Below are 26,444 nucleotides of genomic sequence, written 5' to 3' on the forward strand. Positions count from 1 at the left end.
CTGTTGCCATTGCTTGACCCACTTCTTGTCTGCAATCATTTCCAATTTAATGCAAGATTTCTCATACTTTACTGAATTCTGGATTGACCACAACTGCCAACACTTCCTTGCCTATAAATGCAGTTAACTCAGTAAATAAAGATCAACGATGAAGCTGTTACCTCTCTCTTCAGTACAATCCTGGTACCTTTCATTCCTTCACAACCATGCCTTTAATTCTTATCTCCCCATTATCATTTATAACCTTGGGTACTGCTGAAGTCAGCCTACCCATCACTACTGGTGATCACTGCACATCACTTTCTCTGCCCTTTCTTAGACCAGGGTATCATGATAGCCTCCTTCTAATCACACGACACAATTTTAAGGTGGATGCATATATTAGAAAACCTTGTGCTGCTGACCATGCCAGTCAGCATCTTTCAGCCCTCCAGGGGGAAGGTGATCTGGGTCACACAAACTCAGCTCCTTAAGCTCTTCCAGTTTGTTGTGTGCTTCAGGTAGGGTAATTTTGCAAAATATTTTAAGACATGCAAATACTTGAGTAAAATTATTTCCCCTGCTCTCATTCCCCCTTCTGCCATGCACCCACAGGTATTGAATTGCTCCTGTTTTGCTTTCCAGTTTCAGCTTCTTTTGAGGGGAAGCAGCATCTCCAGAGCCTGCTGGTAGTGAACAGCATTGGGTATGTGCTGCGCTTCCTGAAGAAGCTGTGTCGCAGCCTGCTGTGTGACAATCTCTTCAGCAACCAGCCCTTCCAGCAGCACAACACTGGCACAGAGAGCCCCGAGGGCTGTGAAAGCACACAGATGGAGGCAGGTAGGATGCTTGGTCACCTTGGCTCAAGATGTAATCCAGCAAGAAATGGCTGTCCTTTTTCTGGTGCTGTATTGTATTTGCGGGGTGCCCCATGGCAGGGAGGAAAGAAGAATCTGACTCCATGTTCTTAGAAGGGTAATTTATTATTTAATTATACTATATTATATAAAAGAATACTAACTAAACTATACTAAAGAATACAAAAAGGATACTTACAGAAGGCTAAAAGTTAATAATGAAAACTTGTGACTCTTTCTCCAGAGTCCAAGACAGCTTGACCCTGATTGGCCAGTAAATCAAAACAATTCACATGAAACCAATGAAACAACCACCTGTTGGTAAACAATCTCCAAACACATTCCAAAGGAGCAAAACACAGGAGAAGCAAATCAGATAATTATTGTTTTCCTTTTTCTCTGCGGCTTCTCAGTTTGACAAGAGCAAAATCCTGGGCGAAGGGATTTTCCAGAAAAAATGACGGTGACAGTGCTGTGCTGTGTATGATAGGGAGCTGCAGGCCTCTGTGAGACCCTTCCAGAGGGAAGCAGTGAGCTTCCTTGTGGTATTTTCCCCGTGGTTACAGAGGAGGTTCAGTTTGGGTAAGAACCACTGTGTTGAGGTGCCCCAGCAGAGAAATTTTGGGCCAGCATGTTATGGTAGCACAAACCTAAGGTACACATTATTAGCTGTAGCACAGACAGCTTGAATCCCAGTCTGCCACCTCCACCCATGAGTATAAACCTAAATGAGCTGTGACTGCTAAGTGGTTGGCTTTGCTACTTGCAGGGGTGTTTCTCCTGGCTTAAAACCCTCTGGGACCAGCAAGGTCCCTGTCTTAGTGCCTGCCCCTGACCATGTGGGGCAAAGCTTGGAGGAACTGTGGCATGAGACAGATGCATCCAAGGATGGTGGTGGTCCTGAGGAGCAGCTGCCCTGAGCAGCACTGAGCTCCCAGATGGGTGGTAGTTCTGAGTCTCCTTCTTGTTCGTATTCTGGGACAGGGTGCTGTGGATGCCATGGGACAGAGAGAGAGAGACATGGCAAGCGTTTCTCACAGCGGCTTGTGAGAAGTTTCAGGGAGCTGGAAAGATGTGGTAACTTGTTGACTATAAACAATTTGCAGGTGCTGTTTTTCTACTATATCTTTCTGTTCCTCTCAAGGACAGTGCATGAGAAAGATGTTCCTGTTAGTTAGCCAATAGAATAGAATCTATCATACCACTCTATAAAAACCACACGGTTCTTTTGAATAAAGCCTTCTTTGCCTTTTCTATGATCTTGCCTCTCACCTGTTCCTGCCCCGACCCCGGTGCATGAGTGACAGGGTGCTGGCCCCACACAGCCCCCACAGAGCTGGGACATGCCTGCAGGCCCATCTAAAATCACAGGCTTGAAAGCTGCCCTGGGGCCTTACTATGGCATTGCAAAAGGTAGTTTAGAAAAAAAGGAAGATGCAAATTTTGGGCATGAGCCTTCATTTCACCTGCAGTCTTCCTCCTGACTTAAATAATTTTTCCTTTTCTTTTATTAACAACACTGTGGGTGTTTGGGGAATACACTCTCTCATGCATTCAATTTAATGGCAGATACATGCTGGCAGATGTCCACAATCACAATTTTTGAATTACTTGCTCACCAAGAATACCCTCAGTGTGTGCTTTGCTCACCAAATGGGAGAGGGCTGTGCACACAGTGCAGAAATCATCTTTTTGTACAAAGAAATCCAACTACCACCCTTACACATAGGGGTAGAAAGGCAGGAGCCCAGACTGAAAAGCAGTATTTTTCTTTCCTCTCCACTAGGACATTTGCAGCAAGCTGAATGCTTCTGAGAGGTCAAGGGATTTCTGTAGCACCGAGGAGTGCAGCCCAGGAGGCCTGGCATTTGCGTTTGCATTTGCATTTTAATTTTCATGTACATTTGCATTTACTTTCTCACGGCAGGGCTGTGTGTGAGAGAAAGCAATTCCACAACCAGAGTTTTTACAGTTGCTGTTACACTCTGAGCATCTCCACCCCCACAAAATTCCAATGGAGATCGCCCTGCCACCTTCCTCACTGGATCTCCCCAAACACTGAGGGTGGGCAAAACATTATTTTTCCCTCAGACTAGACAAGTGATGTGGGTGTAGACAAAGCTTCTCTCCTGGGTCTCCCACTGTGGGGTGGGGTGTGTGTATGTGTGCAATCAATAGCCCCCAGAAGCAGCATGAATTGGGCAGCCTGGGCTAGTCAGGTAGGTTTAAATTAGCCTTGAGGAAGAAATCTTTCACTGTGAGAGTGGTGAGGGACTGAAACAGGTTGCCTGGAGAAGCTGCGGGTGCTGCATCCCTGGAAGTGTTCAAGGCAGGTTGGATTGAGGCACTGAGGCTATGATTAATGCTGGATTGCCTAAATCTCCCCCCAGAAGTCAACATTTCTCTGCAGCAAGGTCTGCACAGAGCAGAGACAGGGCTTCCCCACAGTGCAGTGACAAGGAGGGACAGTGATGAGTAGGAGCTCTGCTGCAGACGGGTCTGTGAGGGCTCCTATTGGGATAAAGATCTCATGGAAGGAGCAGGGCCATGAAAAAGCACCACAGGAAGTCACACAAAGCAGCCACATTTTTCATTGTTTCTGTTCCCCATCTTGTAATCGAGATGTCCTTTCTTTTAAAATCATGTGCTTTTCATCCCCTTTGCACCAATGAATCTAATCCAGGTATTGACTTTGGTGCAGTTACCCTTGATTTACACCGTCAGAAGGGAGAGGAGAAGCCAGCATCATGTCCAGCCATATTAATCCACTTACCCCACACAGGAGTCACCTCTTAACCTTGCCCCAGAGCACATGCCCCTAAGCCATAACTCACCTGTGCTCACAGCAAGCTGCCAGATGCTAATGGCTGTGTACAGGCCAGGTGGGATTTGTTGACATATGCACATATCACTTACAATTGTGTTTTACATGCCTAGGAAGTGCACACTCATCAGGCTGTGCCTAGAGCTGGCCTCTGCAGAGAGCCTTGCTGGCTGTGCATCACCCTCCCTGCACCTGAGCCCCACGCTCTGCCTGCCTTGCCAAGGGCCCTCACCTGTCTCATGCCTCACATGGGACATTCCCCAGGGCTCTTTCTCAGCTGTGAAGGGACTTCCTGGCTTGTGAGAGTGATTTGTGGGGAGCAGTTGTGGGATGACTCCCAGGCCTCCTGGGAAATGCCCAGCTTCTGGTCTGCATTGCAGCAAATCCTGAGATGTTACCTGTAACCACACCTCTGGACCTGCAGGCCAAAATTGTCCATGGAAGCAGCAGAGCAGTTTGAGCTTAAATGATGGCAAGACCTGGGTGGCCTGTGCAGAAAACCCTATGAAGTGGGACAGGGGCTAAATGATGGGAAGCCAACAGAGATCCCGTAAAGTGTCTCCACTCTGTGTTCAGATTTCATCATTTGTCTCATGCACAGCTGATGGAGGCTTGGATGGGAGCATGTGAAAGTTTAATTTCTAGGACACCTACACACTGTTGACATGCACCTATGAGATATTGGATTATTCTTCAGAGGAAACCATGTTTAGAGGAAACTAAAAAACTTCTGGCTAGCCTGATGGTGGGCACAGAAATGGGAGAAGTTTTTCTTTTATGTGGGAAGCATTAAGTTTGATAAGCTTTCCCTTTCAGTCAATCCTTTCCTTGCTCTTTCTGTCCCAAACCTTGGGTTTTGGCTATTTTGGGCTGTTAGACAGCTGAAGTCTCCACGTAGAGCATGGCTGCATGTGGCTGCTGCAAAACTTTATGCAAGAACTTTGGTGGCCACCCTGTATTATACTTACCGCAGGGGAAGTGGGAAAGGCTGTGAATAAGGTCCCTAGGCTTGCTGTTCCCCCCATGGCCAAGTCAAATTTGGAACCATATGGAGTTCCCTTCCACTACCCACAGGAGAACAGCTTGTCTTCTTGTGGCACTGGCTGGAAGTAGGGATCTCTATGGAGCAGAAGCACAGCAGGATGCTAGTGCCTCTGTCTGTAGGAAGGTGGGCTCTTCCTATCCACAAGCCCTCGAAAAGCTGGTATGACAAGCACAATAGCAATGCACAATAGGAGTGTGACTAAGTAGGCAAGACACTGGCCTGGGAACTGGATTTTTATAAGAGACTTTGCTATTGACTATGTGGGCAAGCCACTCTTCCCTGCTGTGCCTTTATTTGAGTATGTGTCAAAGGAGAGCAATAATTCTTGCCAACATGCAAAGCCCTTCTAAAACAGCTAGGAAAAAAGGAATAATATGATAGAAAACCACATATTATTACAATCAATATTTTCTGTTGCAAGCAGCAAATAAACAGCAGCTCAGAAGTTTCAAGCCCTGAGAGAGTAAGAAAAATGCTGTCTTTCCCCTTTCTAGTACCATGGCTTGTTTAATCTTGTCTTGTTGCATGCTATGAGGAACAGCACTCCTGGCTTCTCAGCACACTCAGAATAAATGGCTTTTATGGCTATCAATAGCTTCAGTGCTCCTCAGCATTTAATTACCTGCAAAGGCCATTTATTGCCTCATATATTCCTCTACCATGATCATTATCCTTTAAACAATAAATAAAACATTAAGGTCACTCTTAAAGAGGGAGCAGAGACATCCAGCCACAACAAAGTATAGTATAAAAAGTTTATATGGTCTTTGGGGCTTTTGGATTGATGGCAAAGCCTGCAGTACAGTTGAGAAAGGCTGGGATAGAGAAAGGCTGGGATAGCCTTCCTTCCTTCCTTCCTTCCTTCCTTCCTTCCTTCCTTCCTTCCTTCCTTCCTTCCTTCCTTCCTTCCTTCCTGGAATCCTTCCTTCCTGGAATCCTTCCTTCCTGGAATCCTTCCTTCCTTCCTTCCTTCCTGGAATCCTTCCTTCCTTCCTTCCTTCCTTCCTGGAATCCTTCCTTCCTGGAATCCTTCCTTCCTGGAATCCTTCCTTCCTTCCTGGAATACTTCCTTCCTGGAATCCTTCCTTCCTGGAATCCTTCCTGGAATCCTTCCTTCCTTCCTGGAATCCTTCCTTCCTTCCTGGAATCTTCCTTCCTGGAATCCTTCCTTCCTGGAATCCTTCCTTCCTGGAATCCTTCCTGGAATCCTTCCTTCCTTCCTGGAATCCTTCCTTCCTTCCTTCCTGGAATCCTTCCTTCCTGGAATCCTGGAATCCTTCCTGGAATCCTTCCTTCCTGGAATCCTTCCTGGAATCCTTCCTTCCTTCCTGGAATCCTTCCTTCCTGGAATCCTGGAATCCTTCCTTCCTGGAATCCTGGAATCCTTCCTGGAATCCTTCCTTCCTGGAATCCTTCCTTCCTGGAATCCTTCCCCACCTGACACAACTGCCCACAAGGCAAGGCATCCAGCCAAGGACCCTGGTGCTGAGATCCTGATGTACACTAAGGAGCAAATCCTGGCAGAAAGAAAAATAAGAGATGGATGGAAGAGAGAAAATTCAGCTGTGATGTATTTTGCCTGGACTCTATAGAATTGGTAGAATTGGATAAATTGAACTTTCTGACCTTTAAGTTGTGAGATTATTGTTTGCTAACTCACAAATGAAGACTCTTTTCCTTTAAGTTTATGAAATTGTATCTCTTTGTGGATGCTAAGCAATGGAGCTGTAAGCAGGCATCTCTTCAGCAGCCAGCCCCAGGGAAATCCTCCTTCCTGCATTTTGCTGGGCTGTTTTACCTTCACTGACTTGAGGGGCTGCAAGGAAGTTCATCTCTTTTGAAAAGCTACCCCTGTGGGGAGGCACTCTGCTCTCAGCAGTGAGTGAGGAAAAGCCCAAAGGCCTTTTTGTCCTTCAGCCCAAGATATGCTCAGTGCCATGGCACAGACACCAACAGTGTCTGCATGGCTGCAGCCCAGGATATTGCCTGGGATGCAGCCATGGAGGTTAGAAAAGAGAGCCAAGCTATGAAATAGAATTTAAGGATGCTTTATTTCTCCATATCAAAGGATATGCATAAGGAAAGTGGATGAAATGATGGGCATAAATGCATGAAGCATGATGGATGAGATCATATCCACCACAGAAAAGAATACCCCTGGGTACATGCATTTAATTCAAGCTTTACAAGCAGTCATGTGGAGGAAGCATGGACACTTTCAGAGCCCTAGTCAGGTAAATTATGTGATTGTTACTCTGTTTTAGCTCCAGGTTTAGCTTTAACTTTGTTTTAACTGGTTGAGACCTTCTCCCTAGAGCTATGATTCCTCTAGGAGATATCTGAAGCTAGTAATCCAGGCTTTTATTTTAAATAGTTTAAATTAAAGTTGAAACAGGAATTTTCACTCCTAAACTTTAAAAATATTGATCCAAATACCTGTGATCCAATATACCAGTATTTCAAGCAGTCAGATGAGCGGGCCACAAGTCAGAACTGGGGGTGGGAAACCTCTGCAAGTGCTGCAAGCATAAATCAATATGACTCACCTGGTTTTCAAAGATATGAGTGTGAAAAAAGGTGAACCTCAAGATCCAGCACTTATTAAGTGAAACAAGAAAGGTTTTGGAAGAAAGGGGAACTTCTGCTTGTGAATGTGGATGAGAGGGCCCTTGCTTCTGGGACTGCCTGGTTTGTGGTGTCTATGGCGAGGCCTGGGCTTGCACCTCCATGGCAGGAACCTGAGAGTGGGGAAAGGGAATCTGGTATTTAGGCTGCTTCAATAGGACAGGTTTCAAACAAGATTCAGAATTTTTTCCACAGGACATTACTGATTTTTGCTTGGATGTTCTTCAGTTTTTCAGCTCAGTTTTTCACATTCCTAATGTTGTCCTCTTTTTTAGCCTTTTATTGTCATCCCTCCCTTATCTGTCTTTATCTACCTTCTGTTTCTTTCTATCCTTTCTCAGTTCATTACAAAACAAATGGAGACCCACACACAGTGGCATTTCCATGGAAATCATCCCCTGGTTTTCTTGAAAAATCTTGGCCGCTTTTTAATCAACAGGGCTCCCGAGTTCCTTAGGATTTATTTGTTTGCAGTAATTATACAGAGTACATCAAAATGCCTTTAGGAAAGTAGTAACATGCAGCATCTGCCTGAAGAACATTAATCTGTTGGCAAAATGAGTGCAAAGCAGGGGATTAAAGCAATTAAGAGAGCACCAGAAGCAAATTGGTGGTGGTGACATGCAGTTTAGTGTTTGTGCTGGCCATGGACAGCAGTGAGCAAGGTCAGGGTGCAAGGAAAGGAGTTGCACCACCAGCAGCTGGGCAAGAGAATTACATCCTCCGACTGAAAATAATCTGCAAAAGGTGGCTTGGGGAAGGGAATCAGGTACTTTTTGGTGAGTTTCTTCATGGAAAAGAAAAGGTGAAGGTACAGAAGCGACTTAAACAAAAAGGTGGCTGTGGCTTGATGGTCTTCATCACAGAAGCTGGATTTCAGGAAAATGCAGTGAGGCTGGGGATGAGTTCCCAGGATGGGGGACCCCATCCCCCCCTAGGATGGAGACCCAGGGTAAGCCCAGCTCCCCAGCAGCATGGCACAGTGCAGCACAGTGATGTGGAGGGAAACTGGCTCTCTAGGATCAGGGAAAGAGGAGGGGATAAAAATGCTCAGCAAAGGGGAATTGGCGAGTTCCTAGCTGCTGGGATTGAGATCAGCCAGAGATGTCAGAAGCAGAAGCAAAGAAGTCAGGAAAATAAAGGTTTTGTGAAGGGGAACTAAGACTTCAGGGCTCATATATGTTGTACTTATATGGCAGAAGAAACATCAGAAAGTTCAGCAGAACAGCAGCACTGGGCAGGGACAAATGAAGAAAAGACTTTGTAAAAGATCTTCTACCTGCATACAAACATGTGCACAGGCTCATGCTTTATATGTGCTATTCTACCCAATTTCTGGATGAGAATATTATATTTATTAATGAGCAAACACAGCTTATTTTGCAGTCACTGCATTTTGCTGTAGACACCTCACTTCTTGTATCTCAAATTATTTGTTTTTCAAACAATAAAAAAATTACTGTTAAATATTTTAAGCCAGTACTAAGCAATATGATTAAGGGACATTCATCATGGTGGTAGCAAAACAGAGATGCACTAAGTACTTCATCTGCAGAGAATCCTAGTATATAATACCTTGAAATTTTCAAATAACACAGTCATTTTCAGCTAGTCTATTCTGTATACAGCTTTTTTGTGACTTCTATCAATGCTGATTTATAGGGATACAGAGTGCATTATAAACTACCCTGACAGAAAAACCCCTCCAGCTACTGCTAGAAGCTGGAAAGGGAAAAGATCGATCACAGCCTCTCCCACCTCCCTCTGCCATGGCAGAACCATTGCTGTGCTGAGACACAAAACTATACAGCCCTGATAAATCTTCTTTTCATGATGTACACTTTGGTATAACATAAAGGCAAGGGAGGAGAGAAGAGAGAGGAGAAGCAGGTCTGAAATCAGGTGGAAGAGACCAAAAGAAGACTTTTACTACAGCCTAGATCCCTGTGTCATTGAAATCCCTTTGCCTGCACTTGTGCGTGTGCCTAAACTATTTGCCTGTGCTCCAACATAGGACTAAAACCTCTCTATTGTAACAAAATACATTTACTCAATCCTCCCCAAGCACTTTGAAAATGGAAAAATTTCCTCAATGGGTTATTTATTCACACGAGCACCTTTTATTATTAAATCTAATATATTTGTCAGCAGCTAGCATTTGAATTTACTCTACCTTTTTATTCAGTTTGGACAATAAAGCCATGTTGATCTGTTCCCAGCTGGTTTCATTCCCTAGTTCTACTGCATTAAGCACAATGTGGCTGTTGTCTGGGCTGCAAACACTCAAGGGAAATTGTTTAAATAATGAAAAAAAAATTGCTTATGCTGAAGATCTAATCAGGACAACATTGGGGTTTGGAAAATTCTCTAAAAAAATTTAGATTCTTGATGTTAACTGGCTGGCAGCTTCTCCTTGGGGGACTCAGCATTTCAGTTACTGCAAAATATTTTTTAGCAGCTAGGACACAGCTAGATGATACATGGTGCAGTAAAGCCTCAGACTAAACCCTGGAGAATTCATTTCAGGTTTTATCTCCACAGTGTGACCATAGTTTCAGTGTTCATAATATCTGCATTCACAAGTGAATGAGGCATATTTACATTTTCCTGTTCTGACTGACTACTAACCCCCCCTTTTTTCTCCCCTGTGGATGCAACTGTGTGTTCCTATAACCCATGCAAATGTTCTCCCATAGACTAAAAACCGCAGGCGTGACAGCCCTGGCCTGCTGCTGGCGGATGCTCTGGGCTGCCTGCTCTCTCCCTGCCTGTCTGCAGCAGCCTCAGGGATGCTGTGGCTCCCTGCGGATGTGTCTCCATGCCACTCCGCCCTGGCAGGCAGCGAGCAGCTCGGCTCTGCTGCCACAAACCAGACATCACTCCTGTAATGTTTTCCTTGTCCAGCCACGGGCTGGTGTGGAAAAGGCCTGGTCCTTGCCCAGCTGTGTAGGGGGCAGATGCATGCACCAGAGGGTGGTGCTGACACGGTACAGAAACATCTGCTAAGCGGTGACATCATGTTTTCATTGTGCTGCATGTCTGGATGGGCAACGGAGCTAAAAGGAATGGGCCGGTGCTGTAATCCCAGAGTAAATCACAGCAGCCAGAGCTGGAAAGTCTTAATCTATCACAGGAGACTCTTATCTTTAGATAGATGCATGCAGGCTCAAACTGCAGGGAAGATAAGGGCTGTGGTACATTCCTGACTGGACTGAAATGTGTGAGGCTGTTTGGAAGGAACAGAAAAATTTCTTTTAAAATCTTTTAAGAGTTGATGTTTAAAACAGAGGATAGCAGTTCAGGGCCAAGGCATATCTTTCACAATCTTAAATACTGTTTATACCTTTCTGCTCTCTCCCTGTCTGGCTTACACTAGACTGAACTGATGGTTAAACTCATCTGAAGGATTTCCTCCTGCATTTCAGCATTTGCTTTTTGTGTTTCCCCACTTCTATTTTTCCTTTCACGAAGGCTGAGATGCAGGGTTTCTAAGCTGCTGCTTAAACCTGTCCCTTCCCCCCTTCCCCCTCTCCTCCCTCACCCCTCCCACCTCCCTGATAGGGCAAATGCCATCCTTGTGCAGGGAGCAGGAGCCGGGCTCAGGAACTATAAAATACAGGCAAAGATAAAACCATACAAATAAGGAGCCTCTCGATAGGATTTTGACACTGTGGCTGGCTCCTCTCAAAATGACTGGGAGATGAAAAAAGGCTGTCCCTGCCTATGAGAAAGGAGAGGTCTGAGGAAGCTATGATATCATGCTGCTTAAAATATGGAGTTCACATCTGGTCAACCCATTATAGACAATATATGGTAGCACTTTAAAAGGTACAGGGAAGGGTCAGAGGGCAAAGCCCATCACTAAATGATATGAGGAATAGGAGACGACACAAAAAAGGAATAGTGGGGGCAGAGAAAAGAAAGACAGAAATAAATCTGTATTGACTGTGAGGAAAAGAAGTTAATGGGGAATTTAATTAAAGAAAATACAAATGATTGAGCATTGCAGGTGGAAAAGTAAAAGGTTATGAAATGACATTAAAGTATTGTCCTAGAAGGAAGGGCAGTTCTCCTGGGAAGCTACTGGTGTGCAAAAGGGGACCTCCCTGGCTTGGGGACCAGTGTCCAGCAGGCTCAGAGCAGGGAGTGTGGGTTTCCAGCAGTGCTCCAGGCAGCCTTCACCCAGATGCAGCCACTTGATGGCTGTGCAGGATATGGCCTGTTAGCTGGGAAAGGGGCCTCTGGTCCCACTTCACTGCCCTGACCTTGGGCTCTGCTGTCCAAGCAGCAATCTGGAGATGAACCCAGCAAAAGGCATGGGAGCACCAGGAAAGGGAAATCTGGATCAATGAAAGTGTGAGATGGGTGGAAGGGGAACAGCCTGGGGAGAAAATGGCTATGAAAATCATATGTGGGAGGAGGGAAATTAGGAAAGAGAGATAGGGAAATAACTGGCAAAATGGGAAAAGAGTGATGTGGGTGCAGGAAAGCAGTGTTAGAACAAGGTCAAGATAGTGGTAATTTGGCAGAAGAGAAGTAGGAAGAGGTGACAGGGAAGAACAGAGGGAGAAGCATGGGGGGGTATAAGGGAATGGAGGCTGAGAGAGGTAAAGGGAGAGAAAGATGCAACACGAGCAGTGATGTGGGAGCAGCAGCAGGTGAGGAAAGTCGTGCAAGACATGTTTGGCCTGGGAGCAGAGAAGGCAGAATGGAGTGTCTCTGGAGTGTACAAAGAGATTTTGCCTGTAGGAGAGACTCTAACAAACTAAGTTTGGGCTTTTTTTAAGATGTGGAAGAAAAAGTAAGATATTAGATCTGCTCAGGAAAAGGTCAGCTAGGGATCATCTTTTCTGCGTGTATACTATTCTTCATTTCCTGCTTGACTTGAAATTGATTTTCATTTGCTTTCCTCGTGTAGAATGAGAGTCAATTCTTTTGTCTTTCTGGAGTGTCTCTATTCCCAGAGGCTACCAAAGGCCCAGTGTTTGTGTTCTGCAGTCACACATGCAGCATGCATCCATGTGGCACTCCACAGTGGCAAATGAGTAACTGCTGGGGCAAAGAACTCAATATTTTACAGAAGTGAGAGACAAAACAAGCTTTTTTTTCCATCATAATGGAGAACTGAGGTCCAGAGATGACAGATAACGTGACCAAGGTCACTCCAGAGGTTTGCAGCAGAGGTGGGATGTTAGCTGCAGATTCTCAGGCTCTTTTAACTCTCAGCTCGAACATCTTTAGGAATTTGGCTAGGAATCATACAGACTGCTACTTTTAAGAAGCTCAGCTAAAGAAATGCACATTTATTTAATTGGGAAGACAAGTGTTGCTTTTTTCTCTCTTTTGTTGCACTTTAAGGTGTGCTGGATGTAACAGCCTTGGGCTTTTCAATCCAGCTGCCTGTGGACCATTCATGGAAAGGAAAATTGCCAAAGTGGCTTAAGTATCTCAGGGTGGTGAGCAGTTGTAACAGAGACTGCTGTGCTCAGAGCAAAAGCTCAAAGCAGCTTTCTCATAAATCCTGCTTTAAAGCATTGTGTACTAGTTTGTCACTAATATGTGGGAATGACTACCTACCAAATAAAATATGAAAGTGAGTCAGAATACAGAAGAGCTAAGCTACAGATTTATGAACTGTTGCATTTTCAACCCCAATAGAAATTTATATTTTCTTCTTTTGTCTCAAAAAAGTGTTTTTTTCCTAATTGACCAAGGTGGGATTAGAAGCTGTGATGGCTATACACTTTACAAAGCTTTCTGGGAGCTTACAAAATTCAGATTTTTTTTTAATGCACATCATCAGTGGAACCTCAAGTCATGCGGCTTCTCTGTGGTGCAAATTAACAGAGAGCTGGAAAAATAGGAACACAAAAGCTTCCACAGAGTTTTTTGGTTTTTGGGCAGTGGGCCACTGGAGATGATTGATCCCTGCTCCCCTTGGTCTCATGAAGACATTAATATAACTTTTCAAATTCCCAGAGCACCTTCCACTGTGGGATGTTTCATACAGTAGTGAATGGAGGCTCTGGCTTGTTCCATGGCAATAGGCATCACCATTCCCATTCTGGAGCCCAAAGCAGAGATGTGGAATAAATTGATCTAGATCAAGAAAAGTTAGGAAGAGATCTGACGGAGATTGGCTCCTTGTTGTAGTCTTGTACACAATTCATGGGTGTCCTTCCACAGGAAGATGATATCTGTACATGTCTTATTTCACACAGGCTGTTGAGACAGTCTGACATCCATCAAAAAATCCCTGGTGTCTGCTCAAAAATTTTGGAGTAATTTACATCCATGGCAATAAAAGCTATATGCTGTTTATTTAGCAGGGCTCTTTTAATGTGCTGTTTGTTGTTTTGATAGTCTATGTCTTCTTCACATTGTAATCATATTAAAAGAGCATTCTTATCCTGGAATGAAGAGGTAATGATTCACAAGAGGCATAATTATTCCATGCAGTGCAGGCAGGATGCAGCAGACAGAGCCATCTTCTTTATGCATAAGAGGCTTTTATTGCAAGTGTTCTACACAGTAATTAAATTCCTTTGAATGAGGAGGCTTGATTGGATTTTCCTTGGTTTATTGGGAGGAGTTTGAAAAGTAAGGTATTTCGCTCAATCACTATATAATTTTGGCATCTGTTGGAGGTTAGGGGGAAAGGTTCAGAGTGTCTGATTCCCATTTCTCTTACGTGCTATGTTATCTGAACTCCCTTGAATTCAGTTGGATTACACCCTATCTGTATTTGTATGAGAATCAAGCTCAGAAATTCCTTGCAGAAAGCAGCAGGACACCTGAATGCATGCTGTAAGAATCCAAATCTTCTAAGGGAAATAAAGCCTTGCTAGAGGAAAGTTACTTGCAGTTGCAAAGGCAAATGCCCAAAAGCGAGGAAATTTCACATTTGCAGTTTTCCTTCAGATTTGATGGTTGCCTTATAGTGAGTCCAGCCTTGGCCCTGAATGGTACAAAACTATAAAAGAAGCAATAAAATAGAACAATGTAACAAAAATCTGTGCTGTGGCCTGACACACAAGCCAAGATGATGGCATGGCACACCTCCTGAGTATTTGAGTTGCTGAGATAAATCATGTTCATTTACCATCAACTACTGTACACATCTGCCAAGTAATGTTGTTTGGGTTTTTTTAAGGAAAAGATTGAAAATGTAAAATAAAAGGAATACTCTGTTATATAGAGCCTCAACATCTATTAGCAATGGAGTTTGTATCTTATGGCATAAATTACAGCACAAATTCTTCTAGTTACTCAATAAGGCTGCATAACACATCAGGAGGAGAGTGTTGCTCAGGCCAGGAAGCTGATGTGGGACACTGTGGGGGAAATTCACCCTGCTCAGATGTCTCTGGAGGGAGAGTACTCATGATGAGGAAAGTGGCCTTTGCAACAGCTCAGAAAAATATCATGGGGCAATGGAAGGCACTTCTCAAATCTAGGGGCTCCCTGCCTGCCAGGTGTTAACACCCAGTGGGAATCTCTAAAGTGCAGATTGCCAGCAGGGTTCTGTGAAGGCTGGGATCTCACAGAGGTTTCCAAAGGCTCTGCCAGTAGTGATGCTGGGGCTGCGTGACAGGAGGGTTGGTTTTGTAGGGAGAATGGTGAGAAAAAGGAGGAGGAAGACCTGTGGCCATGTTTTGTGAAGACAAAAAAAAGGCAAATAGGAAAGACATAGATATGAAGAAACTGGAGGAGGAAGTCAGTGACACAGGCATAGAAATGTCAGTGACAAACCTCAGCCTAAATGTGAGGGGAAATGGCAAAAAATACCTGTGTGCTGCAAAACCTGGAGCTAGACCTGCCTCATGCCTGTGTGTTAGACAAGCATAGGGGAGTGCAAGTCTCCAAAATAGGTCTTGAAGTGCAAAATTTGGTTTATTGCCAGGAATCTGAAAAGCAAGGTATTTAGCTCCTATACAGTGTGAAAATTGCAATGGAGAGGACAGGAACCATCATAGCAATGGTTTGCAGTTGTCTGTGATGTTGGCACATTTGAACCTGAGTCAGGTCCAAGTGACTCACACATAACAGAGAACTGTCCATGAAAAACCTTGGGTGTGCTCATCAGTCATCAAGCCTGTATCCTTGTGGGATACTGGGCCTGATGGATGTCTGCAGCTGAGGATGCTTCTGGTTAATTTTGGTAATTGCAGCCAGAATGCTTTGCTTTATTACCTTCACTCCTTCCTACTGGCTGCCAGGCATTTTGAACCTAACAAACTGCCTGTCCTGTTGTCTTCCCCTGTCTCCTTCCTTTCAATCCTCTGGTCTTGGTGTATTTGAGGAGCACCATGAGTCCAATTGTACCTGGGCTAAGTGGCCCAGGATTTTACAGAAAATAATATTGTGAGCTGACACAGATGACTCATTATCAAGCCATGGTTTCCCTCTTTTGACTCTACTGACTTTGAATGGTTGTGTTTCCCTTCACTGCTTATTCATTCTCAGCAAGGACCTCTCCTGGGGACAGCTGTCTGTACAGAAAGCTGATAATGGAGTTACACTTCGTGACAAAAAAAAAAGGGAATTTTGGCTAAAAAACCATTTTTTTTCTCAAGGGTTGAATTAAAAAAGTTTCTGTTTTGCTGATGTTTGTTTTGTGTCTGGTCTTCCTGAGCAGAGACAGTTATACCTGAGGACTACCTGGCCGATGCTCCAAGCAGGAAGCAGTACAGTGCGGATCCTGCCGACGCTGCCCTGGGCTCCACGGGCTCCATGTACACCGTGCGCCAGAGTCCTGCAGACGGACACCCTGCTGGAGGCTCCTCTTCCTCCTGCAGCCATCGTCCTGCCCACATGGCTTCAGGGGGCCCCTCAGCTACTGGGCTGAGGCATCACACCTCCAGCCCAACCAGGAATGGGCCCTATCTTGAAGGAAACCACCAAAGAAGTGGTAATGTACCACCTTCCATTTAGCAATGTGTGCTGCTATGCTGCTGCTGTGCTGCAGTCTTAACTCATTCCCAAATTCCCGAGAAAATTAGTAAGGTGGTTCTGTGATGGAATCCATCCAGACCACTCCTGCTTCCATTTAGAAGGGGAAATAATAACCTGTGTAAACACAAAATCAGTCTGTTCCCCATTAAGTAAAAAGGTGGAAGTTTTCTAATGCTGTTGATATGTAAACATATGCATTACGTATAATTGTGTGACAATCACACCTGTTATTATCAGCATTAAAGACATTAATATATAAGGCATTCCTCCCAAAAACTTACACTGCCTACAGGCAGGTTCCTGTTATTTGTGGGACACCAGCTGTGTACAAGAGGTGATGCAGAGCAAACCCAAATATTAGTGCCTACCTCAAAGCATTTACTCAGAGGTTTTGCTTCCTAGCTCTGTGCCCATCCTGCCCCTTTAATTATGTACCAAGCCAGATTTTGCTTGAAAAAGACTCCTCAACAAAACATATGTTTTTAAAAATCATTCAGCTTATTGCTTAAGGCTCTTTTATTCTTCAGGAAGCAAAGTCACAAGAAGTTTATCTGCAAATTCAAGAAAAACTATGGAAACCACTGCATTTGATGATTCTTCTTCCCTTTCTTTGTATTTTTGTTCAGTTACCATTTGCTGGGGCAGTTGCTCTACTCATCCACTACAGTTCCTAGTGGCCATATTTTTTTTTCCTCTTGAAATTCCCCAAGTTCATCAGAAGGGTTAGCTATTGCTGAACTTCAGTTAACTTTGTTTGCATTTTCCAAATTCTCAGTCAACAGGTCTTTATCAGTAGTGATGCCAACAGTGTCTTCACCCCTTACTAATTATTCAAACTTCATGTATGCATTTTTCATTCTGATGACAGATCTAACAAAGGAGTTGAATGTCTCAGCCATTTTAAAGTCATTAATTTTTTTCCCTTCCTCATTTATTAATGGAATCTACTGCCACTCTAGTACTATGTTTTAAAAATCTTGATATATTTGCAGAAGATTACTGGTTCCCCTAGCCCCTTTGTCTACCATTATCTCATTACACTGTCTTTTTGCCCTTGCATTTCCCTTGGAAGCTTCCATTGACTCTGCATATTCTTGCTTGGAAGCCATTCCAGAGCCTCTTTCTAGTATCCTTTGCTTAATCTTTACTTAATTCTTTCACATTCCTCACCTCTCCAACATCTGTATTATTTCTTTTTCCTGAACTTTCACTATTTAATATTTTAGGACATTATCCTTCCAAAATATGTATTACAAGTATTTCCCCCTGTATTTATTTGTTTATCTAAGTTTGCCATCTTAGATATTCAATACCCACCCAAAACTATCACTGACTTTGCTATTATTTATACACAATTGCTTCCCTGGTTTAGCCCTATGTTAGTCTATTATAGAGACCACTGATAAGTGTTTGGTTCTCATAATTATCTCATTCTTTACTTACAGAGTCAACTTTACTCAAAGCAAAGTGGACAGTACAGAAATACTCTGCAAAAAGCTTGTAAAAGTTTGTCACTAGGAACTGGTGGGAACTGTTGTCCTTAGTTACAAAGAAAAGGAAATGAAAAGCCATTTTCTTTCAGATCTTGTTCAGTGCCTCTCAGAGTGGCGTAATCAGGTGTTGGGAGAACAAGGGGCTCACTTTGCAGAGGATTCCTTTACCCCTCTCCCACCACTTCCTTAGAGCCTCATTGTCTCTTTGTAGCACAAATGAAGAGCCAGGGCAGGTCAGAGCCAAGGTCTGTCTAGCCACACATCTTGTCTCCAGCAGGAAACAGCAGCGTGCCCCAAGGAAAGGGACAAATGCAGAGATGGTGGTGCATCCCTCTCTGCCTTCAGGAATTTGTGGCTCAAAGACTTCCTCAACCAGAGATGGTAGATTCATACATAATAACCCTTCACAGATTTTTTTTTCTGGATCACTTGGTGGCTTACTGAATACTTCGTGAATTTTCAGAATACACAGAACTTCTGTGCCTAAGAATGTGTTGTGTGGAGAAAACCCTTGGTATCAGGGGACAGAAATTATGTTCAAGGGACTGAAGCTTAAAATCAGAGCTTCTTAAGCTTATTCAGCTGCATTGCTTTCCCTTTTTGTTTTAGACTTTGAATGTCACTGTTTCCCAGTCTTGGCCAATGTTTTATGAAACCTCCACGTAGTGCCAAGCAGGAAGTTAAAATTCAGGAGACACCTCCATCTCTCTTTTCGTGACTTCCCACAAAACCTGCAGTCTTTACAAAATAGAAGTCTGAAATAGGGTTCATGTTTTTTTCCAGAACTAGATCAACAAAAAAGTCATCCAGTGGTCATGCAATAGGCTTTACAGGTTCCTGTATTTCTCTGGCTTAAAACCATTAAAAGCACTTTGAGGAGCAAAGAGGGAGAGATTGGTTTTGAACCAGGCATCCATGACATGAGTGCCTCTGAAGCAGTCACAAGTGACTTGAAACTGCTATTTATACTACCTGGAACAGAACTCATCCCAAAACAGCTTAGTAATTTTTATGTGACAATCATTTGACACTTGTATAGCCTAGGTCCTCTGAGGTCTCTAGGTCATTTGGCCAGCTCAACACTAAAGGCTTCCTAAAACAGAAATGCATGTGGTGACCATCATTAAAATGGTTTTGGATTAATTTATGTTGTAGGGGTTTTCCTAATTCTTAGGCATTTATTAGTCCTGATATCACCCATTATAGATTAGGGTCTACCATGGGTGATAGCGTAGAGGTAGAGTGTAGGGTTTGCCTACATACAAACCCATACATGGTTTGCTGCCAAGGTCCCTAACAATCTGTGCATGTGTTTTTCTTCTTTCTAGGCATAATTTATATGTTGCTGAATCATAAGTAAGCAAAGATGAGTAAGTGGAGCATGTCAGTCTCTGTTCTTATCCTCTTCAGTTTGTATACTTATGAGGCAGAGACGGGCTCATTAAAAAGAGGAAGAATTTATCTCTGAAACCTCAAACCAATCCTGTTTATTTATGGATAGTTTTGAAAAATAGCTTGCCTTATTTATCATGGTGGGCAAATATCATGGAAAAAGCCATAATCATAAAACATATCTCAGTGCATAGCAGAGCATGTCTTTCAAGTGGAATGGATGAGATTAAACCTCAAAGCTCTCATTAATGCGATCAGAAGCTTGATGCCTAATTCTCCTTGATTATGCTAAAAAATTCTGAAAAAAATATGTAAAAAAAATCTCATTTCAGAAAGCCAGTTGGGGCTGCAAAGAGATAAACATGCTCTTTCCTGTCATCATTTGCCAAACTGAAGCTTTTAAATTGGGGAAGAAATGGTCAAGGACATCATAAACCTTTCCAAGCCTGCTTACATAACAGACAAAGCCTTTATCCCAAGTATGAAGAATTGTGTATTCAACCACAATATAATAACCTTAACCTCGCCCTGTAGCTTGTTATTTTTATGGAGATTTTATTATCCAGTATTAGCAGTTAATTATTATCACCTGAGGGTCTTTGTTAAAGGGGCAGTCCTGCTTATTAGTACACATATTTTCTGAAAACATCTGGGGACGTGGTAGTTGAAATTTCTCTTTTTCCAGAATAATGCTGCAAGCAGCTCATTGGGGGCAGAGCCAGCACTGCCCCAAGGCAAAGGAGCTGCTGATGGCATTGTGAGCCTCAGCACTGTATTCAGCAAATACAGCCTGCCTGCTAATTTTTGAGGACATTTCAGTCTGAAAGTTTCAGTGCTTCCAGCGAGCTCCCTTTTTGTTTCACCTACAAAAGAGAGGCAAAGCAAGAAAAGCCCGGATAAATATTTAATATCCACGTCTCGTGCAGGTGGATGCTGGCTGCTCCTGCGGCGGGCGAGGAGCACCTGTGGTGCTGCACCCCCGCAGGGTGCTGCCAGCGGGAGCGGCTGCCACCCCGCTGGGACAGGGACTCTGTCCCCAGCTGCCACCCCGCTGGGACAGGGACTCTGCTGGGACGCCTTGCAAGGCGGAGGACACCAGGCAGGTGGTGCCCGACATGTCCTGCCAGCGCCGGCCAGTGCAAACAGATGTGCTGAGCCTGATCTTCTTTGCAGAGCTCTCTGCTGATTGTGGCTTGTCAACACCCTACCCTGCCCTGCCCCAAATATCCTGTAGTTGTGTTCTCCCAGTCCCCTGCTTGTCTGTGCATCTCTTCTTCTCCTGCTTGGTGTGCCCTAGATTTTTAGAAAAGTATCTTAAAGCCTTCCTCCTTTCCTTGTTTGTAGTGGAGGGTGGTTTGTTTTTTAAAATAATTCCCATTCCTCTGCACCTTTGAGGGTCTGCTACTTCTGCTTAGTTTCAGTAGATCTGCTACTCCTTATTATCTGCTCCAGTGCAATCAGAGAGAACCTTTTAAAATTTCATTCCCACCCCCTTCCCCTGAGGCAAAGAAATCATTTAGGCCTGCAGCAATATTAAAGTTCATCTGTCACTCCCTTTTCACTCTTATCTATCAATGACTGTATTCCCTCTGGGCTCTGTTTGTTTGCCAAGAACATATTTAGGGAGTCTGTTATTTGTCTTTCCTTCTTTTAAAGGTTTAACTCCATTTTAGCATTTTATTTCCTTGTCATGCTTCTGCAGCCATTTGGCTGTTGGCTCTGTCTCCATTCTCCTTCTCAGGAAGGTCCAGAGGTTAGAGATGAGGGGCAGAGAAAAGTATGGGGTGAAAACTCAGACTGAGCCAGGCCACCTCTTTCCCTCAGCTTCACTCAGCTTTTGCCACTGACCTGGTAGTTCCAGCTGTTTCTGTGTAGGCAATGGTCTTGACTGGGATGCCTGGAGATGTTCCCTTGCAAAGGAACCTCTTCACTGTCCTTCCCCAATAATGTTTGAGGCAGGAGGGGAAAGTGCTTCCCTCTGATTACCTAAATTTCCATATCTCATTCCATTAATTTGACAAATTTTTGCCACCTGTCAAAAACAGGAAATTGGATTTGACCTAGATTATGATCTCTAAAAATAATTATTGGTCGCAAGCACTCCCATCTCTTTGTAATCTGAGTATTCATTATCATCTTGATTAATTCTGATGACAGGATGGCATAGGATACCCAGGAGACATGAGACTTCCTCATTTATCTAATTCTTAGGTTAAGTGTGAATACCTTCAGATATGAAAAGAATGTATAGCACTTGCCCTGCCGCCATCAAACACTTTTGTGCTTCATATGATCTTTCACCAAAGTGATGCTATTGAAAGAAACCCCAGGCCTTTGTGTAGACATGAAATGATCTATTTTCTTTTGTAAATTGAGAAATTACACTCAGATGGGTAAACTACAAAATTAAAAAGCCAAATAAATTAATCTGCAAAATAAATTATAAAATATATGGAAAACCAGATTGTTTCCAGACTCATCAGCTAAAACCTGACATTTTGCTGCAAACTGGGTGTATCTCTGTTTTATTAATAACATTTAAAGGTAGCTCCTTTCACACAAGTAAATTAACACACCTTAATTCATGAAAAAGCAGCAAAGAATCCAAAACTTGATACTAGGTAGGTACATAAAGTATTTTAAGAATTAGTATTGACACATAATGCTTGTTTGTATATTATGATATTATACTATCCCTCAGGCATGGATTTGAAAGGGTTATCTTCATCTGCTAGGGTCTGGAAGAGTTCTAGCCATGCAGTCTCTTTAGAAAGGTCATTTATATATTTGTCTTTCAGAAATCACATTTATGCTATTGATTGCTAGATTGCAAAGGAGTGAATAGATTCCCCCTGTCATTTCAACCTTTTCTTCTCATCCCCCTTCCTTTTATTACAGATGCTTCCAATACCTGTGAAGGCTCCCAGCTGCACTTGGGGCTCTCTGCTCCCCTTTGCCCTTTCCTGGGCAGGTTGCAGGCAGGAATCAGGGGGCTGCAGGCTGCCCTTTCTGTTCCTGGTGTAAATCCCAGGCTAAGTCCTCTGGGCTTTCCTTACATTTATACCAATTAAAGGGAAAAAATATTCTCCTCAGCAGTGGCACATTTCCCCTGACCATGTTGTGGCAGTAGCCGAGAAACTTCTGCAGTCTTTTGTTCACAGCCAAACCTTTCTCTCCTTTCTCTATTTTCTGACTAAATTGCAAAAGCCTGGTCTTTTTCCTGACCTTTGGTTTGAGGTGATGCAGTGCCCAATGCCTCCACACATCAGCTCTCATCCAAACCATTGACTGACCATGAAGGGGAGAAATACCCCTGTGTCTCCAAGACAAATCTCAGTTCTCCCACTTGTCCCTGTCAGAGTTCCTCATTGTTACTGATGATCCAGGGGTTAGTCAAGATTACCCTGTTCATTGTTTTGCACTCTCTGTCTTCATTGTTTCATGCCAAAGGCTCCAGATGGTGTCTGCACCGTTGTGTATTGCATTTATTCTGTGAGCAGAGCCCAGGGTCACCTGAGTCCATACAAACACCGGTCCTTGCTGTCTAATTAAAAGGACCTGCGGCTGTTCCTTGTCCTTTGTATCCAGAACAGCGACTTAGCAAATGAGAGTGCAATTATCATGATATTTACATCTCATCTCATTATGAAAACCATCGACCAGATTTGCACATTCATAGCACTGCTGCTTTCTGGAGTTCATTCTGAGTAACTGCAAATACACCTCGTTACATTATACTGTAAGATGAGCATGGTGGCAAGGGAAAAAGGACAAATATGCACATAAACCCATTATTGGGTGTATATGGGCAGAGTCTCAGCTAATACAAATCACCAGAGCTCTATTGAAGTCAATGGAATGGCAATCTACACAAGTCCCAAACCCACATTTACTCACATGCATTAGGATTGTGTTTGGAGTCATGCATGGAGATTCTCACACCTCATCTGTCTTTGTAAGCTCAGTGTTTCTCTGGAGAGCTCATCCTTTCTCTCCTCAGCAGTTGGGATTGCCTCTTGGCTACTTGGGGCATTTCCAGGCTCTAGTTTAGGTGTCTGTGATCTCCCTCTACACACACTCTTCTGTTTGATTTCTGGTATTCTGCAGTGTGTACTTGCTTTCCATTTGCACTTCTCGCATTAAAAACCGGGCTTTGACAGAAAGAGATGAGCAGATGTGAGCAAGTAACATTTAATGCATCTGTGTGCTGCTGCCTGCTAATGCAAAGTTTGCTTGGTGTGGATATAAACAAATGGAAACAGCTTTCCTATAGCCTAGCATAATATAGTTCTTGTTGTAAAAAGCAGGATAAGAGGGGGTACAAATTATATTCAGGTGGAGATTGAGATTTATAATTCTGCAGAGACTAAGAATAAAAACATAAATGCACTTTCATTTCAATGTGCCTTTATTCACTTGATTTAAAGCTACAGCAAGCTGAAGTCACCTTAAATCATCGAGGGGTCATACCATTAAAAAGTCACATGTGCAATGTTCATCTTCACATGTTTTAGTAACTTCCCAAATTGGCATTCTCTGGGGACCATCAGCTCTGTGAGAGTCTAAGATTAGGAAGATACGGACTGAAACCTTCAGCTAAGCTCTAAAAGAAGTATGAATATCTGAATGCAAATTAAAAACCCTGTTTGCTAAATCCTGATTTTATCCTCTAGCCTTCACATTCAATGGCAAACTCCTTTGTTTAGTGCTGAAGAACTTTTCTCTCCAGGTGTGAGTGTAGTGTCTTCTTGAGCCAAGATCCCTGCAGATCAGACAGCAGGGGCAGCTTGGTTTAAGAGCCTGGCAGCTGGCACATTTTTCCTTCTCCTGCAGGGACCTAAGGGTTTCATGTTTTTTAAACACTATTCACCAGCTGGGATCATGTCTTCCAATAAGCAATCAGATTGGAAACTCCTGCAAGTCCCCTTTTTCCCCTATGCCACCATCTCAGGCCAGTACTTGCACTCAGAGATCCAATGTCCAGGGCTGCAGTGAGGCTGCCAAAGCCCTGCACACTCACAATCCCAAACTGAGGAAAGCTCTGGGTGCCATTGTAATGCAGTGTTGTGGGCTTTTTGTACCGTAGCCTCAAGTCCTTCACCTGAACAACAAGATGCAGCTCGGCCATCAAGCAAGAATCCTTTGACCTGGACGGTGGAGGATGTGGTGTGGTTTGTGAAGGATGCAGACCCTCAAGCTTTAGGCCCTCATGTGGAGCTCTTCAGAAAACACGTATGTAGGAGGCTACCCTTACCACCCCTAGGTAATTTAAGTCGCAAGAGACAGCCAGCACATGTCACACACAACCCCTCAACTGCCTTGGGCTTCCTCAACCAGGTTGAATGCAGGGCCTGGCCAGGAGTTCAGCACCTCTGGAGAGTTTGGGCAGAAGAATTTCACTTATCCCTTGAGATGGTGGTTAAACACCAGGACGGGCTAGATCATTGTGGGTCCCTTCCAACTGAAACAGTTCTGTTCTATTCTATTCTATTCTATTCTATTCTATTCTATTCTATTCTATTCTATTCTATTCCATTCCATTCCACTCTATTTTGTGCTATATTATGCTACTGCATTCATTTAAACTTCAATGGGGAAACCATAACAGTGTCTTTAGAAAATGCTCACTGTTTATTCCCAGCTACTCCAGCATAAATTGTTTCTATGCCAAGCCTTAGAGAAAGCACTGAGGATCTGGTGCTCATTTTTCATTGTCAGATTGGCACAAAAAAGCCTCATTTCAATGACAATTTTTTTCTCAGGATATATATGATTCTTCTCTGAAGAGCATTTTTTATGTGTCTCTAGATATTTAGCAGGAGAAACCCAAACCAGCCAATATTTTAATCTTTTTCCCCTCAGTATTATGTAACTACATAACTAAATGTATCATACCTGCTGACTCTCTAGAGGATATGATAGTTGCTTTTGTGAGGCTAACCTCCAGTGATGGAAATTTTATTATTCTTAGTTAGTAAAGGGGAAACTTGTCTGATCTGGAGTTTCTTTGTCTGCTGCTGTGTATGGACTTGACACCAATGTATCTATTAGCATTTTTTGCTTTCCCCATCTCTCCTTAATCAATTCAGTCTGGCTATGAAAAATGGATTCTACCCTAGAAGTGACTTGTTTGTGTTTGGCTGGGGGTCATAAGTTTTCATGTAAGTGCCTGGACCTAGGTCTAAATGAGAATTGCTCTCCAGTCCTTAGTGCTGACCAGCACCCCCAGTGCTGCAGAAACAACAAGAGGGCTTGATCATTCCTTGACCCTATGCCAGCAGAGACAAGTGGAGCTGTGGAGCTGCAGATGAGAGCTGAGGAATGAGAGCTGAGGGAGGTAAATGCACTTCCAGCTACACTCTGCCTCCAGAGTTTCCAGATACAGAAGAGGAGGTGGCTGAGGAGCAGCTGAAAATGAAGATGACCAGAGGCCCTGGTGTCTGCTCACCCTAGGAAGGTATTGGGGCCATCTGCCATTCTGTAGACAGGTCTGTGGGATGAGAACAACAGCAGGCACAGCAGTGTAGGGCCAAATCTGCAGGTACAGGTTAGGTGCTGTCCTGCCTTTCCTGCCTTCTGCCTTATAAGCTGATAATGAAAGCACGGCCTATATTGGTCCTGTGGAGATTTTTAAAAAATCTGCAACCAGGCAGATAAATAAGCCACCTTCAGATTTGAAGGACCTTGCAATAAAATGAGTTTCTGACAATATCAGAAGGGGCTGTGCATCAAGAGAAAATCTTCATGCAAGAGAGTGAGAATTTACACCGTCTGAGGCATACAGGTATATCCCAAAGGGAAAACCCCCAACTTTTAAAGTTTTTATTGTAAATATGGAGAGTGCAAAAGCACTAATTTTGTCGAGTTCCCATTTGTAGCAAAGTGTGCTTTTATGCAGCAGCAGGGCCTGGGAACGCTCCAGGCAGTCATGGGCCAGCTGCACTGGAGAATGCCATGATACTGCAGCTGCTCTGTGACCAAAGAGATCAAGCTAAATTGCCACTAAAGACTGTCCCTGTCATCCTTTGTTGCACACCCAGCACCCATGGGCTCTACTTATCATTGGTTTCCTTGTAAAATATGCCATAGGTGTGAGAACCTGGGTATGATTGCCACACAACTCAATTCAATTACACTTTTGAGTTATATATATCCCTGCAATTTTTCAGCCTTCAAACCTCATCTGGATTAGCACAAAGACCCCAGGGGTGAGTGACAAGTGATTAGTCCATTAACCTCAGCCATATCTTCCTGTATGTTCAATCTTTCCATGG

At 43.6% G+C, this 26,444-nt stretch overlaps 1 protein-coding gene across 1 annotated transcript in view; it reads left to right on the plus strand.

The window, feature by feature from the left end:
- SCML4 (Scm polycomb group protein like 4) overlaps window positions 1-26,444 on the plus strand; it is a 65,318-nt gene that overhangs the window by 36,517 nt on the left and 2,357 nt on the right. The window contains exons 5-7 of the mRNA XM_066545820.1: window positions 625-819; window positions 15,969-16,241; window positions 24,257-24,402. Coding sequence (XP_066401917.1) covers window positions 625-819; window positions 15,969-16,241; window positions 24,257-24,402 — 614 coding nt within the window. The remainder of the gene's footprint in view (window positions 1-624; window positions 820-15,968; window positions 16,242-24,256; window positions 24,403-26,444) is intronic.

This window comes from Molothrus aeneus, chromosome 3 (assembly GCF_037042795.1).
Source record: "Molothrus aeneus isolate 106 chromosome 3, BPBGC_Maene_1.0, whole genome shotgun sequence".
Lineage (NCBI taxonomy): Eukaryota > Metazoa > Chordata > Aves > Passeriformes > Icteridae > Molothrus > Molothrus aeneus.